Source organism: Protomyctophum parallelum (genome assembly GCF_964188405.1).
Source record: "Protomyctophum parallelum genome assembly, chromosome: 23".
In the NCBI taxonomy this organism is placed as follows: domain Eukaryota; kingdom Metazoa; phylum Chordata; class Actinopteri; order Myctophiformes; family Myctophidae; genus Protomyctophum; species Protomyctophum parallelum.
Genome location: NC_139715.1, coordinates 19,450,937 through 19,468,030, shown reverse-complemented (window position 1 = coordinate 19,468,030; position 17,094 = coordinate 19,450,937). Strand labels below are relative to the sequence as shown.

At 44.5% G+C, this 17,094-nt stretch overlaps 1 protein-coding gene across 1 annotated transcript in view; it reads right to left on the bottom strand.

The window, feature by feature from the left end:
• The window catches only part of col18a1b (collagen type XVIII alpha 1 chain b), a gene marked incomplete at its 5' end in the record, with an annotated part of 51,458 nt that extends 44,053 nt beyond the window's left edge, over window positions 1–7,405 (bottom strand). Inside the window, one exon of the mRNA XM_083758411.1 lies at window positions 6,490–7,405. Within this exon, the coding sequence (XP_083614537.1) occupies window positions 6,490–7,405 (916 nt within the window). The remainder of the gene's footprint in view (window positions 1–6,489) is intronic.
• Between the last annotated feature and the right edge of the window lie 9,689 nt (window positions 7,406–17,094).

Genomic DNA, 17,094 nt, shown 5'->3' with positions numbered 1-17,094 from the left:
GGTCAGATCCAGTGTTGATTTTGTCGACTAATACTATGACTATGAAAATGTTCGTCGACTACCTTTTTTCACTGACGAAAACTAAATGGAAACTAAAATGTTAGGAAGGGGACTAGTGGACAAGAGATCCAGTATAAGCAAAAGACAAGTCATTTTACACTTGGTTGCAGAAAATAGCCGATCTACAAGCTCACAACGTGAAATCTGCCATTACGACGGCATCAAGGCCAGCCAAAATACATGTTAGACTAAATCAACTCTAGATTTAGTCGACAGAATTCTTATGATATTTAGTCGACTAAAACTAGACTAACACTACAACATTCCAGGTGACATAATTGTGACAAAAACTAAATTAAAACTATTCGAAAACTATGACAAAAACAAAAATAAAAATGTGCTGGTCAATACTGACTGTGCAAACAAAAATTAACACTGGTCAGATCATACAGACCAAACAATGAGTCAGGGCCCATTTTTGAGCGGTGCCTAACCGCTCCAATGAACAGCTATGTATCCCCCTATATGTACAGTATGTATGTCTCTATGTATGTATGTCTCCATGCACGCACGCACACACACACACACACACACACACACACACACACACACACACACACACACACACACACACACACACACACACACACACACACACACACACACACACACACACACACACACACACACACACACACACACACACACACACACACACACACACACACACACACACACACAATATCCCTATTCTTTGGTATCCTATGTTTTTAACAATTTTCTAATAACATTTGAACCCTTGGATTAGAACTGCCATAGTGACACTACATGATCCAAGTATTGTTTGAGAATGCATAGAGTCCTGTAAACATCCAAGCAGCTCCAGTGCAAGTCAAATGTTTGTCAGTGTTGGGGTTCCCACCTGCTCTGCTGTGCTACGCAATCTTATGTATAAATTCATGTGTAGGGTATCTGAGTCAGTAAATGACATCATTAATGTCATCACTAACCCGATACGTAGTTCTGTCAGGTTCTCCTCCAGACTGTGGAACCATTGGCGAACTTGTCTGTATGTTCGAAACTGAATATGGTGGAACTCTTTTTATTGTATATTTCTTTCTATATTATTATCTTCTTATCTATTGTGTTGCTGTTCTGTACTGTGATATGGATTCCCCTGAGTCTGCAATAAAGAATCAATCAATCAATCATGAACATGTGTTAAAAAATGCATTTCTGATCTAAAAACTGATATTGTAATAATTGGAAATTAATAGCATATCTTGTGCTCAAGCTCGGACATTCCCAGTTTTCTGGTTGGGACGCTTGTAACATTACACCCAACCTCCAGATGAATGAATGCTCATTTCGCAGGCCAAACATTCCTCGTTCCTGAATCCCATGAATGAGTAAGCTAGATAGCGAGGGAGAATCTCTAACACAACGCTGCCAAAGAACATAGTAAGTCATTCCATCTAAAGGAACGCACGCACATCCAAAAAGTAAAACTTTACAGGTGCTGGACAACACTACAACTCTCTATATATCTTTCTATAAATGTCACCAACAATTTAATTTTCTCACAAATAGCAGATTCACACAAGCTCAAAACGTGTTATGAAAGTAAGAAATAGGGTTAATAAATTAATCATATCGTATGATTCTAAAAATGTCTTCTACATCCCGACAGTTTTCTGAAAAAGCTATGTTTCTATGATCGGTCGTTCTTCGATTTTTCAAAAAATTGCAGACCTACAACATCGTAGCGCACCACTCGGTGGCGCGCTATGAGCTTGTAGATCTGCTATTTTTCAATAGCTAAAGCATAGGATAATGCTAACACCAAAAGGGGTTCCTGCCCAAAATGGAACAATCATTGAATTTTTTTATTAATTTCGTTTTATATGCAAGCAGAGCAACACAGTGAGGTATCACTTGCACTTTTGGAAATACAGCTTATTAAAGTACGTGTTCCTTAAAATATAAGTTCTGAGAAATCAAGGATTTCTGATTTCAGAGTTTCAACCTTTTGCAGCTCTAAATACATCTTTGGAGAACGTTTTTTATTTATTTGAACTGATATATCTGATTGATTGTTTAATAATGGTTAATGTGCTGCATAGTGCATACATCATAATATTGTTATAATATTAATTCAAAAGTAACACTTCACATTCGAGCTCTGCAGTGGCATGCACAGAATTTAGAGGGGTAGCTGCTCAAGTGAGAAAAAAACCCCTTTTTAAGCCAGTTGCCTTAATAGTGTGAGATTTATTGATTTTGGGGCATAAATATTTATATATATATTGGATTTTTCATCAAGAATTGATCAATGTCACCATGGTCCACATACTTTTTTTTTTTTTTTTTTTTCAAAAGGGCACATTGCTGTCCAGAGGGCAAAGGGCAAGTGCTCTAGCACCACCTAGTGTCTATCTGTGCACGCCACTGGAGCTCTGACTTGATGGTTCATTTAGGAATTTCCAGTTTATTTTACGGCCTTGCAGACAATGACCCAGTCTATTTCCGTAGATCATTGAGATGGTGTTTTCCAACATATATCCCACAGGAAGTGCAATGAGGATATTGAAAAGAAAGGTCTGATGTACAAGTGTGTGGGATGGGGCAAAGGGATGAGGAAGTGTGTGTGTGTGTGTGTGTGTGTGTGTGTGTGTGTGTGTGTGTGTGTGTGTGTGTGTGTGTGTGTGTGTGTGTGTGTGTGTGTGTGTGTGTGTGCGTGTGCGCGCGCACGCGCGTGTGGTGGCGAGACATTCAAAAGACAGAGTCTAAGGAAATGCATGTCCATGGGAAAGTGGACCATGAGGGAATCGGTGCATTGTAGCTCTCATTAAATAGCAGTCCCTAAAGCTGACGCTGCGTGCAAACTTCATGCCAGTTAAAACAAACTTAGTTTCTTGGCACCAATGGTCTGCTCGAGGGGTCTTCAAAGTGTGAAGCACCTCCCCAGGGCGGTGCGAGGTAGTTTCATCTCTGTTGCAGAGATGTGGAAAAAGAAACTGCAGGTCATTTTGTTCCAAAATGGGAAACCAATCGTTTGAAAAGGAAATGTGTTTTCTACAATGATTAATAATACAACTTAAATCCAAATAAATGCGCCACGTTTGTGTGTTTGCGTGAGTGCGTGTGTGTGTGTACGGTTGTAATGCATGTAACTCGACAACCGTTTGCCCCACCGACTTGTCACTTCACATTCGACACATGCGTTCCACACCCCCACAGGGAGTGCAGTGCCCGGTACCGAGTCGGTCGGACCCACGGTTCTCCAGAACCACCACAAAAGGCTCTGCTCAGGCTCTGCTAGTGGGCCTAATCAGCCTAAGTCCCCTCACCTGTGCAATTCCCAGCCTCTGCCTCAGCCAATTGATTGCCCCAACCCCACACCTGCAAATTGATTACTTAACCAGTACACTTTTCAGTCAGTTTGAACTCTTCAGGCACAGGCAGTGCTAAGTGACTCTATTCCCCTCTCACTCTTCGACGACAAAAGCCAATGGGTCCGACCATTAACACATTCATAGGTAATTGTACCCGCTAGGGTAAACGTGAACTATACTTGGGGGGAGGATATAGGCAAAACTCTGCCCACCAGTTAACACGTCAAAACAGAGGCGACACAGCTGGGGCAACTCTGTTAGAACCCCCCCCCCCCCAGCTCTTAAGCCATGTTTGGTTCGCTGAGAGCACAGGCAATTAAAGTTGGCTGATAGGGGGATCAGGGAAAACAAACGGCCTCAGTTTGGATGACATCAGCCTGTCGCCAGCGCTAGACTTTGTAAGGGCATCTTTGGCGGTCTCACCTCGGCTCTGATCCAGTCCGTCATTATCCGAGTGGACAATCTGGACACTGTGTGTAGATATGACTGCTTTACTGTATCCAACACTGAATGACTGTTAATATAAAGTTGACTGTGTACTATTAGAATGCATGTTGAATGATATGTATTGTTTACTACCAATATTACGCCACGGGTTCCCTTTCTAATTTGATGTCCCTTGATGACACCACAGGCGTTGTGATGTGCTGTACTGTCGCGTCTCCGGACGAATGTCACCAAGACCGAATCCAGCCTATATTTATTGCCCTTGCCGTCTAAAGCGATTATCACTGGGCTTTGATCTCTTCTTTGGACAGGAAGACTGTATTTCTGTCCTCGACGATGAGTGAAAGAGCGTTTCCTGCCGACATAAAAGCGTCTCTTACATGGTCACACGTACGCTCTCAGCTCGTCCTCTGATGGCCAGCCACAAATCGAATTAGCGACCATTCACTATAATTGGTTGCTATTGGCAGCGAGTGCGTGCATGAGGGTGTGCAACTCGCTGTCGCCCTATGACCCCTGATGGAGTCTTTGAGCAGTACTGTCTCATCTCCGCCACAAGGATTCCCTTGTTATCAACACCACCACCCTCGCTCCTCTCTTTGGGGGGGGGCGGGGGCGACACAATCGCAACACTCTTCCCAAGATCATTCCCCCACCCACGGCCTGCATCATAAACGCAAAGGAGACCACCCCCTCCTCAAAATCTGGATCAGATAGTGCTATTGTTTCTCTATGTCTTTAGACGCTGAGACCCCAGAGCTCACTGGTCGCATGGCGCATTCCATACCAGCTGATGTCCGACCGCAGACTGTGATCCACAACAATCGCACAGTGCAGAAGATACTATAGATATGCGTGGCACGGCCTTGGTGGTAGAATGCGATCGCAGGATAAGGGAGCGGATGCCCTCTGATTATCTCCTAGGCAGGCTGTGTACGGACAATGCTACAGACTTGCGTTTTCAGCACGAGATGTCTACACAATAAGTAATAGCTGCTCTCCACACTGAAATAAGATGCTTTGCCATAACATGGGTGAATACAGAACATACAAGATACGGAAAATCCACGAATCCAAGATGTTTATGTGTGCCATTCTCTGTGTTTATGTAACCAAATGGACTTTGTTAAAGTACACACAGAGTTAAAGTTATGAACACTGTGGACTTTACCGTGTCTAAGCACTAAGGTGTTTGGGGTATAGCCAATATAAACAGTGAACTGTCAAAGGACAGCAAGGTTTGCTATCTTCCCTTGAGAGTGAGGCAGCATATACTCAAAACCATATATGGAGAGTTTCCCCTGTACTCAAACTAAACAGCACAAATGATTGCACAAAAACTTTTAAGGGACGATTTTTTAAGTGTATGTGCAAACACAAACTTTGTCCTACACAGACAAGGTGAGGACGCAAATTCAGATTGGCCGGAATTAGATGATGTAGGATGATAAGAGCGCCCCTCACTTCACACAGGTGTGATCTTTTTTTACTAGGTGTGGGGAACCTCAATGAGTGTAATGTAAGAGAAAAATGGCTGCCGTTTGTATGCGCTTAGACTAAGAACATGTGTTATGTAAAAGATGCAAAGGTTATCCAAACAAGAACCCTATCTGGAATAAAGTGGCACTTGATGTTAAAAGAAAGACGAGTTGACACGTAAAACCAGACCTCCTACTCTTTCCAACCAGAAACCTCTATGGGAAAAACAAATTGGTTGATAAACATGGAAGGAGTAGTTGTTTTATGTGTTTGAACACGGGCCATCAATTCCCATATGAATCGTGTATTATGTGCAATTTATGGAGCTGCTAAAAGCAAGTTGGCCTGACCCCTGAGGCCCCCAGAGTGTTTCCTTCTGTCGTAAGAGGCTCTGCTCAGGGAAATTGGATTTCTGGCCATTTTAAAGCATTTACTTTTCCTACAGATTCTATACCCTGTACAATTGCACTGAACATATGGCAACATAATGACTTTTTCCACAGTGTGAGAGCTGGTCTCAAGGTCTTTTCCTGTTTCCAAAAACGTTTACTATCGGACACATTCATTTGTTCCATTCCCAATTCCCATAAATAACTAATGTGGCGTTCTTGGAATGTCCTGTATTGTACAAAATCACAGTTGCAGAATACCCAAAAGGATTGAGTGCAAATAAAACTCACTCTCAGTACATGTTTGCATTAAAAATGCTGTGCTGTGTATTATAAATAGCTGTGGTTGCTGCTTAGCTCAGGGTGTGAACTGTGGGGCTCAGCCTCATTGCTGTGCAGCTGACAGGAGAGTGACAAGCGCCATAGCATGCAACCTGTGGCAGTAAGTGGTTTGATGCGTGTGGGGCCATGCATTCGCAGTCAGTCAAGCCACTTCTCAAAAATAAATGCAGAGCAGAATGACAAGCGCCAACAACAACACAAGATCAGGAGTGATCGCCTGCAGAAAGGCGATCTCTGCCAAGTCAGGCAGAGATCAAAGCATTGGAAACGGGCCGTGTGATCGGCCAGAATGGGAAGTACGACACGCACGCAGCCAGCAGAAACGACGTCAGCAAGACAAGCCAGACGACATCGGATTCAAAATGTATCGCAGCCGCCGCAGGGGGGGGGGGGGGGGGGGGGCGCGGGGTGGATACATTTTAACCCGCCGGAGTTACCTTTCCGGTTACTAACTGATACGCAGGGCGTTTCCCTGTCGGGCAGGAGATGGCACTCCACGGGGAGACGCCCGTTCTCCAGCTGTGGCCAGCAGCTGTCCTGCAGAACATGGCAGAAGCTGCGGCAAGGCAGGAGGCGCGGGGCGGATGCGGGGACCCGATCCCGGGCAGACGGCGAGGCGGAGGCGCTGGGCGCCGCCACCTCGGGGCAGCCGGGCGCCAACAGGAGACAGAGGAACCACTCTGCGCCGTGGTGGCACCCGCCGCCGGCACTCCTCGCCAGCCACGCCCACTCCCGCAGCACCGCCCCCACCTGCTCCACGGAGGTGTGGTTGAAATAGTTGGGCAGCGCGAGGTGCCGCCTGCTGCTGGTGGACGACGACGACGACGACGACGACAACGCCCTGCCGGCGCAAATGGGCCAATCGGAGGGCACGGGGTGGCACGAGAACGGCGGCGGGTCGGAGCCAGAGGAAACGGAAAGCACCGGCGCGACGCCCGAGGAGGCGTCCAGGGAACCGGCCCCGGACCCCGACCCCCCGTCCCCGCCTGCCCCAGAGCCTTCGGATACCCCTCCCCCCCCCTCTCTGGACCCGTCTGCATTACCCGTGGTGGTGGTGCTGTTGTTAGAGGTCTCGTCTCCCAGTCCTCTGTTAGTAGTGGTCCACACGGTCGGGTCGGTCTCGTCCCACTTCTCCACAAACTTACGGATGCCGCTGGCCACGTCGATGATTTCCTTCCCGACCCCGGCTAGGTCGTCCTTTTTCTTGCCTCCTTTGGGCGCCGCGGGGGCCTTCCTGGGTCCCGGCGTGGTGGTGGCCCGCGTTGGGTTCGGTTCCTCGACCCACCACCACGAGTCCACCAAGGTCCCGGCACCCAGGACCAGGAGCAGGAACCACAGCTGGACACCGGCCATTACTCTCTCTCTCTCTCTCTGAGGTGGTCAGGTATACGAGTGACTTCTGGGGGACGGCGCACCTGTTACAGCCAGCGGGGTCAACAACAGTTAAATCCCTGCTCCTCCATGCATGGGCCGCCGAGGAACTGCCAAATGATGCAGACCACAGACAAACACCCCGCTGCACGCTCAGAGACCCTCCCTCTGCCAGAGCGCTGTCTGACACACACACACACACACACACACACACACACACACACACACGTAAACACACGCACGACCACGCACAGCGGGAGACCCCAGTGTCTAGGCTTGCAGAACTCATTGGCTGACGAGTCACACTGCGGCTCCTCCCCCCTCCTGTCCCCTGCCCCCCCGCCCTTGTGTGGAGTTGATGAGTGAGTCTCCTCAGAGTGTCTCCAGCATGAAGAGAACACATGTGTGCAGTGGTGGGGGAAAAAGCACTCAAATGTTTTACTTGAGTAAAAGTATCAATACGGCAATGTAGAAATACTCTGAAAAAGTCAGAAGTTGAGTAACAGTACAACCGTATTGGTATCAAAATGTACTTAAGAGTACCAAAAGTAGAAAGTACTTATTGTGCAGAATGTCATATTTCACATGTTTTCAAATGTATAAAAATATTTAGAGAATAGCAGATCTGCATCGTGACACATTGTGAGCTTGTACATATATACATGTATATAGGGCGGAAGTGGTTAATGTATGTTTGTTTCTACAGAACTAGTAACTAACTTTTACTACTTAGTTACTAGTTACTACGAAACTAGTAACTAAAGTGTTCAAATAATTGTAGTGGAGTAAAAGTACAACATTTTGCCTCTAAAATGTAAGAAGTAGAAGTAAAAGTACTGCAATTTTAAAATACTCCAGTAAAGTGAAAATCCCTCAAAATGATATACTTAAGTATTCAACTGCATACACACATAGGCTACTGCAAGCTTCTCTCGGGACGAGAGAAGCGATGAAACGATGTTTCAAAAATGTGCAAATCATGCCGTCTGGAAAGTTGAACATATTACAGGTAATTACAGAGACAGACCATGGAAGTGAAAAGTCACATGTCTGATCTCTGGGACAGCCATGTTACTTGTCTGAAGGCTGATTTATACTTTGTTTGTAGGACGGTGTACACTACAGTATACGACACCGCTGTACAAGGGAACATAATTTAGGCATACAGTACGTGTCCCAGGGCAGAACTCTTAACATCCTCCCTGTTCCCTACATTCATCTAGCCTAGCGTAATTGGATGAGGAAAGCAAACATGCAGACACCTGCACCAACATAAGTTTAGGAGATGAATCCCTTTAGCAGCGACTTGTTTGAATCGCGCCTGGCATTTGGTTCAGTGCAGAAGCCAGGGAACTTGTGAATTGGAATACCGGTAATACCGAAACGGTGAACTTGAGGATGCCAAGATTTGAAAAAGGATGAAATGAGGGGTAGAGCATGAGAGGATCACCTTCTATGTTCAACAGCTTTACCTCACAAAATCAATATCACTTCATTATTTGGTGGAAAGATTTGAAAAAAAAGTAAAAAAAAAAATCACTATTTAAAACACAAAAGAATGACTTGATGTTGTCGGTCAACAAGACGCCATGCTTATGTTCTCCTTACACTCAACTGGATATTGGCACTCAACTTTGGCTTGAAAGGTGGTGCTAGGCCATGCGATCACCTATATCAATATTAGGGTTCATCCTGCAATAGATTATGATTTTTTTGTCGTGAAGGTGGCGCTAGTGTAAAGGTCATTGGGTCATCAGTATTCCGTATCATGCATGAAGGTGCACAGTTAATGAAGATTTTGAGATAGCTTGTCTGAAACCAATGCGGTGGACAGACGGACAGACCAGCAAATGAAGTGACTGACCAACAACATTACCATCCACGGGCCCCCGTGCTGCTAGAATGAAAAACACATAGGGAGCGCCGCCAGTCATTAATGACGACCACATAATTGCAACAACATCTCCGGTCCATTTCTGTGTGCAGACCTGCGTTGAAGATCTCGTCTCCTCTTTCTCAATTTCCTGTCTCTGTACACTGTCTGAAGGCAAACAACAACAAAAACACACACAATTTACTCAGAATGCCTAATTGCCTATGGGCTCTTGACAGCAACACACAGCCATTTCAGATTGAAATTCATCAACACCGATACAATCCTATACAATTAAATAATAGAAACGAAGAACGTCCTTATTCTGGGCATATCGTAATAAGGGGAACATTTGGCAAAACTAGCAGCTCTACAAGCAATCTTCACTACTTGACGTGCAACTATAGGTTTAGGGTTCAATTGGCAAATAAATAAATAACAAGGTTAGCGTATCACTAAGGATGAATACACGCCAGCGTGTGCACTGCTAAATGGGTGGACAAAAATAGTGAGAACACCAGCAGATGATGTGCAAATCATCTTTACGGAGAATGGAGAACAGCAGCTGACATAATGACGGAGGCAGCAAGGGACAGGGAGAGAGAGAGAGACAGAGAGGGAGAGAGAGGGGGAGAGAGGGAGGGGAGGCATATCTGATGGGATGTAAGTCTTAAGCTCTCCTCTCTCCGGGGACAGAGCTCATTGCCTCATTGCAAAAAAGCCTCCGTTAATTGCCCGGCTCTCAGTTCCCACAGATGGGGTGGAGGGAGGTATGGGGGCCGGCTGGCTGCCCTTCCTCCTCCACCTCCTCCTCCTCCTCCTCTGCATGGCCCTGCGTGCCCCCATCATCCACCTAACCGGGCTCGCCTCCCCCGTCGCCCTCATCTGCCAAGCCGGCACTTCCAGCTGTTGCACATTCCAGTGCGTGGACCTCCCACGCCCACACGCAGTCACGCACCCCGTGACATTTGGAGGCCTGAAAGCTGCTGCTATATCTCCCGTTCTTCCCCCCCGTAAGCTGCACATTCACAAAGATCCGATATCGGTGTGAACCGGCGTTCTCGTGCACTCTGCAGCGCCCCGGCTGCCTGTCAGCAGAGCCACGTATGGAAGATGAACTGTTGGAGGTGTGGAAACTAGAAGACTTTGTTCATTTATCATTTCCTAGTTTGAAAATATAATAGAATATATTATTAATCCTCACAAGCGTAGCATAAGTATAGGCAGCCGCAGAAGGATTAATGTTGTGATTATAATTTAGCCATTTAGCAGATGCTCTATAATATATAATGAAACTATGCATATACACTATAGACTGTTAAGACTACATAAAAATGCTATCTAAATTACATAAATTGAGCCTTTGCATATGCCTGTAAGGTCGTCGAGGCTAGGGCAAGTGCTATGGGCTAAGAGATGGAGTAGAGGTTTTCAGATTACGATGGAAGATTGGGAGTGAGTCTGCAGTTCTGATTGCAATGGGAATTGATGGGAATGATTAAATGGAATCATCGGGCTGCTCCAATATACAGTACCTGTGTGCAAATATTTTGTAAGACAATAAGGTGCAATATTTTCTTAAGCTGGTGGAGATCTTAATTTGGACCTAGAATCTTCTGGGCTCAGAAATAACTAATAAAATAATAAATGTATAAATTATTTATAAATACGTTTATAAATTATACATTTTAGGAACAAAATGTAACAAAAAAGAAAATCCAGAATTGTGTTAGGAAACCAGCTGTCTGAGACATCCCGGTGCAATGAAGTATTTAGTCAGCCAGTCATTACGTCAGATTTTCTGCTCAGGGCAGATTTATCGTCTAAACTGAATCGGAGGTGGAAAAAAAGATTTGATCTAATATCTGCCATTTATGAAGGCTATGATGATACCAGACCACTTGCTTCTGGTACGTAAACATGGGATTACATACAAAGAACTCAACACGGTCCTGTCCTCTGTAACAGAACTCTTGCTGCTCAGAAACTCTAATAACAGTGTGGCTTCTCTGACATGACATCACGAACACACATGGGAAATGTGTTGATCCTTCCCCTTCCATCCTTCCTCTTTGATGTCTCCCTTTTGACTGATACCTGCCTGTACATTCAAATTCTAGACGGGCCTGCCCCAAAGTTATTAGTGCAGCCGCGCCCAACAGCCGGCGAAAACTAGAGTTTTCATTAACATTTCATTAACAGGCTGGAAAATTAAGATCTTACCCCCCATGCCAAAGTCTGCTGTCACCCAGGCGGATATGTTGATCTGACCCCCCATTCCAAAGCGCCAGCGCTCGCCCAGCAGTCTGCTGTCACCCAGGCTGATGCGCACACGCAACCTCAGGCGTCTTAATGGTCTAGGATCAAAGCTAAACCATAGAACCTATCATCTAACAGTAGAATATCCCGCCCATTTATTTTTTAAATATAATAATCTTTACATTGAAACTGTACAATGACATGACATCTGTCTAGTACATAACATGCTATCTAAATTACATTTTAGCGTTTGCATAAGCCTGCAGGCCTACTGGCAGTGTACACAAGAGATTTGGCACGGATTGGTCCGGCAGTTCGCAAGATTATCTGGAGTATACAACTTTTCAACTCCGTTAACAATATTTGATCACATCTGACATTGTCATTTCTGTTTTTCCATGCTCCTTTTTGCTTTCAACTTTAGTATTAATTTAGAAAATAACTGATATACGTTGAGGTGCGAGTGATTTTAGGTTTATCTCTTCAGCCAATTAGAATGGCTGGGAGGGTGAGGGACCATACAGTGTTCTGCCCAATGGCACTGAATCAAAACCTGTTCAAAAGGACAAATTGGCTGTTGTGATCGAATCTATCAACGACACAAGGCAATGAGATCTGTGATGTTGGCAACTTGAGAAAGAAGAGGTTATGTAACTTTGTAATTATATACAGTATATATATATACACACACACACACCATATACACGATATATACAGTATATTTACATAGTGTATACACATGTGTATACAGTGTGTACAGTATTCAAGTGATTTGCCACTTGTTTAAAAAAGCAGGTGGCTTGCGCACATCCAGTTCCTGGCTGGTGCTGGACTAAGGTAGTGAAGAAAGTAGTCCGCACACAGGCTTTGCTGATCACCTGATGAAGGCCGTTCACGGACGAAACGTTGTGTATTTACTAAAGGTGTTTTAAATACAATAAAACACTTTGCCACTTGTTTAGACATGCACTGCCAGCATGCAGTCATAGAGGATACATACAACTAAGAGATGTGTGACGTTGCTCACACGCATAATGAAATATTCATACAGATTTGTTATGAAATGTTATCCACTTGAACCCCAGCATTCATATTCGAAAATATATGGATATTCTAAAATAGTCGAAGAGCTCGTAACGTGTCGTCCAAGTACAGAGCCAAGTTAGCCAACTCACTTCCAGTTTACATAGTCTAGTTTAGAGGGAGGTTAAGTGGTTATAAGTGGGGCGACATTTTAAGAAAAACTGCATGTGGCAGGAGTTTTGTACCTAAAAAAGCCATAATGATCAACACCGTATAGTCACGCATAAACATCGTGATATCACGGAATTCAGAACTACTTATTTAGTATGCAGTGGTCCTTTCAACAAAAACATAATTTTACTAAATAAAACCCACAGTACGAACTTCAGGTTTTTGTCTCAAAACAGGTATTCAAAGTATGCATTCAGAGCGAGAAGGAGACTGCTGTATTTCAAACAAACGTCAGTGTACTATATGAATACAGATGACTAACCTCTCCGTGGTGCATTCCATACGGTCTGAGTCCCCCCCAACCCCCCCTGTACCTCTCTGCGATGCTTCCAATGCATTTCATCACAGCGAGATGACACAGACCTGGACGGGGGGGCAGTGGTGCAGTGTTTATTTCGTCGACTAATACTATGACAAAACATGGTCGTCGACTATACCCTTTTTCACTGACGAAGACTAAATGGAAACTAAATGAACACTAAGCTAAAATGTTAGGAAGGGACTAGTGGACAAGCGATCCGGAATAAGTCATTTCACACTTGGTTGCATGCTGAAAATGGCAGATCTACAAGCTTATAACGTGTCGGAGCGTGCCAAAATACATTTTAGTCAACTAAATCAACTGTAGATTTAGTCTACTGAAATCTTATATGTGGTCGACAAAAACATTCCAGGTGACTAAAATGTGACTAAAACTTAATGAAAACTATTCAAAAGACTATGACTAAAACTAAAATCTAAATTTCCTGTCAAAATCAACACTGCAGTGATGGAAAGTAATCAAGTGCATGCACTCAATAATTGTACTTAAAGGTATCGGGCAAGTGATTTTCTTTGGTTAAAATAAGTGCTTAAAAGCTCTATTGTTCAGTAACGGGAGTCTCCATGTCTCTCCAGCTTTTTATTAAACAGAAAATGTACTTTCAGGTCTGGATACCAATTTTATTCAATCATGATATAGAAGGCAGTCAGGAATCTTACAGATTAAACAAGTGGAATTGTAAGTGATGACACAAAGAAATGAAAAGACAAATGTATTGTCCGTTTATTAACCCATTTGGACCGTACGACGTGTGGAAACGTCATAACTAATCCAACCGACGGCTTGCTAGGATGTAGCGCATTTTCATTGATATCAAACGAGAGAAAAATATTCAGATTTTCTTTAACTCTTTTTTTTTTGGAGTTGGCCTCTCCTTCTGCACAATACTCCTTGCTCTTTGCACATGTATACGGCTCAGAAAGAATGCCTCGTATCTCCTAATCTAAGGAGCACTCCGTGGTTTTGACCAGATGGATATACTAATCTCTTCATTTTCGACTTCTCTCGTTCAAAATATGAACGATGGATTATTCCGCGACTTTATCGCAATGATAGCGAGGTGAACATTTCTCACGTTTTTTATCCTTTTACAGATTAAAAGCGGCCATATCTGCGCGGCACCCCGAGCTGTTATTTTGAAAGAAATCCCAGCGCTGATTGTGATTGTGTTAAAGAGACCACTGTTACTGAACAATGCAATGATTACTATCAGAATATAGTGATTTAACCTTTTAACAAAAAACATTTTATTTTAACCAAACAATATCACTTAATTAGGATTTTCTTTTTTACTGCACTGGAGTATTTACATTTTCAGTACTTTTATTGAAAGGCAAATGTACTTAAATCAAAAGATCTTTTTCAATTTTACACATACCAGTATTATCTGATGGGTAAAAGTACTTTTACTTTTGGTACTTTAATCAAATACATGCCGACACCAGATGGCTCCACTCCAGGAGCCAGTGCCAGCATAATGCATGGAAATAAGACTCTCTAGAGAGCCGTGAACTCGCTCGCTCGGTGAACTGGAAGTGCATCTTCCAATTCATAGCTTCACTCCTACAAAGAGATTCTATGTAAAGAGACGACAGTCCTCAAATATCTGGAATCACCACTAGATAGCGCAGCGGACTGCGGTAGTGCTGCCGGCATCACTCCAATATGGCAGCAACGCTTTGTCTTTGTAACGCCTCAAACACGCACGTAAACAAGCACGGTTGCGCATGCACGCGCACACATGCACGCGCACACATGCACCCTTATATTCTGAATGAATATGTTACTAAGTTCTGCTTTGAGCCATTAATAAATATGATAAATAAATACATATGAGAGTAGAATAGGATTAAAACAAGTTCTTGTTTTGTACAGCATGACTTTTTAATGTTTTTTAAAGCAACCGGAAGTTACGTCATCACTCCAATATGGCGGAGGCACTTTTACTATGGGATTTAATGGGAGTGTCGCCTCTTTGACTCCTATAGTCTCTCAAGACAGACTGTTGACTCACACAATTCAAGGAAAAGAGGGCGATGTTTTTCCGTAATATTTTGACGATGGGTTCTCAGATTGCTTCACTCCAGGCCGTCATCTGCCCATGTAAACATTAGTTCATTACCTGCAAAGGTCGGATTAAAGTTGTATTAAGCTCTAAACATCATCCTTTAACTATATTTTGATGACGATACTTTTTTACCTTACTTACTCAAGTACATTTTGAATACTGGACATTTACTTAACATAACTATATTTCTACATTGTGTCATACCCATGTACCCGTCTAAATACTTCCTTAATGTCAACGAAGTCCACACTCACAACACCAAAGGGAGTTCAACAAACCACGTGCAAACCAGATTGGGCTCAAACAAGGGATTCAATTAATTTCGCTCCTATGGGTCTGTTGCATGTCAACAGACCCAGGCGGGGGAGGACGGTTCAGTGCGTCAATGGATGTGAGTTACAGAGCCACCTGGTATTTACCTACCGCGCAACACCTATGGGCGCATTCCAAACGATGCGCGTGGGATTCGAGTGAACAGCCGGATTTGTGCTCGGTCGCGAGCCGGTGTCGCGCAACCCAGAAACAGCAGATCTGCAAGCTCGCAACCTGTCGCAGCACGACACGCGGTGAGCTTGTAGATCTGCTGTTTTCAGTGTGCGCGATCAAGTATGAATCCGGCATAATAATGTGCATACACACGGCAAGGCACACATGCACATCTGCGCATACAGGCCGGCAAGGCATGCGTGCCTGTGTTTACAGTGTGTGTTTTTGCACACGCGTGTGTGTTTGGGTTCATGGCCGTGGGCCTGAGCGTGTGAGCCGCAGCATGACGCCTCAGGGAGTCGCAATGAGACATGACTCTCCGATTATTAATGACCGCTACCAATCGTCCATGAAGTCCAGGGACAGATGGATGGGAGGAAGGATCATATTTCATCAAATTATTCTCCCACGTTCGCCGTTTTACCTCACACGACTACACAAATGAGCATATACTGTACACACACACACGGGAGAGATGTGCATGCACCCAGAGAGAGACAGAGAGAGAGATAGAGAGAGAGAGAGAGAGAGAGAGAGAGAGAGAGAGAGAGAGAGAGAGAGAGGGAAGTTGGGAGAGAGATAGATACTGTACTGTATAGGAGAGAAAGAAAGATACTGTAGAGGGAGGGAGTGAGGGAGAGGATGGGAGAAAGAGAGAAGAGAGGGGGCAAGAAAGGGGATTGAGCAAAGGTTTGTGTGTGTGTGTGTGTGTGGGGGGGAGGGTCAGACAGACAGACAACACATTTAATGAGGTTAGGGGGTAAATAGTGCATTTATATAGCGCTTTTTATCCGAGGCGCTTTACATAGATTGTGCATTACATTCATACATCGATGGCGGGGGAAACCATGCAAGGCACCAATCTGCACATCGTGAGCAATCAGGGGTTCAGAGACTTGCTCAAGGACACTTCCACACTAACTCTGCGGGAGCCCGGGATTGAACTGGGGAACTCACGGTTGCCATCTGGCTGCTCTACCGGCCACTATACCCCTGAGCCACTGCTGCAGGGTTTTAACGTGGTACTGCAGGTAGGATACAGTGGCTCTTGTTCAAATGGGTGTGATAGTAGTAGTATAATCACTTATTATCTGCTGGTGACAAGTCTGAACAGACACACGTGAGCGTGTGTGTGTGCTAGGGCTAGGCACTGTGTTTGGGCAAAACAACGAAGACATTAGAGCATTAGTTCATTTAAACCACAATGTTGTACTGATACAACCATAAATATGCACTTCCATGCAGTTGCGCACGCACAGTCGCGCACACACACACACACACACACATCCACACACACACACACACACACACACACACACACACACACACACACACACACACACACACACACACTAAACAAACCTGCAGGCAAATGTCGCAAACACAAACATAAAGACAGACGGAGAGAG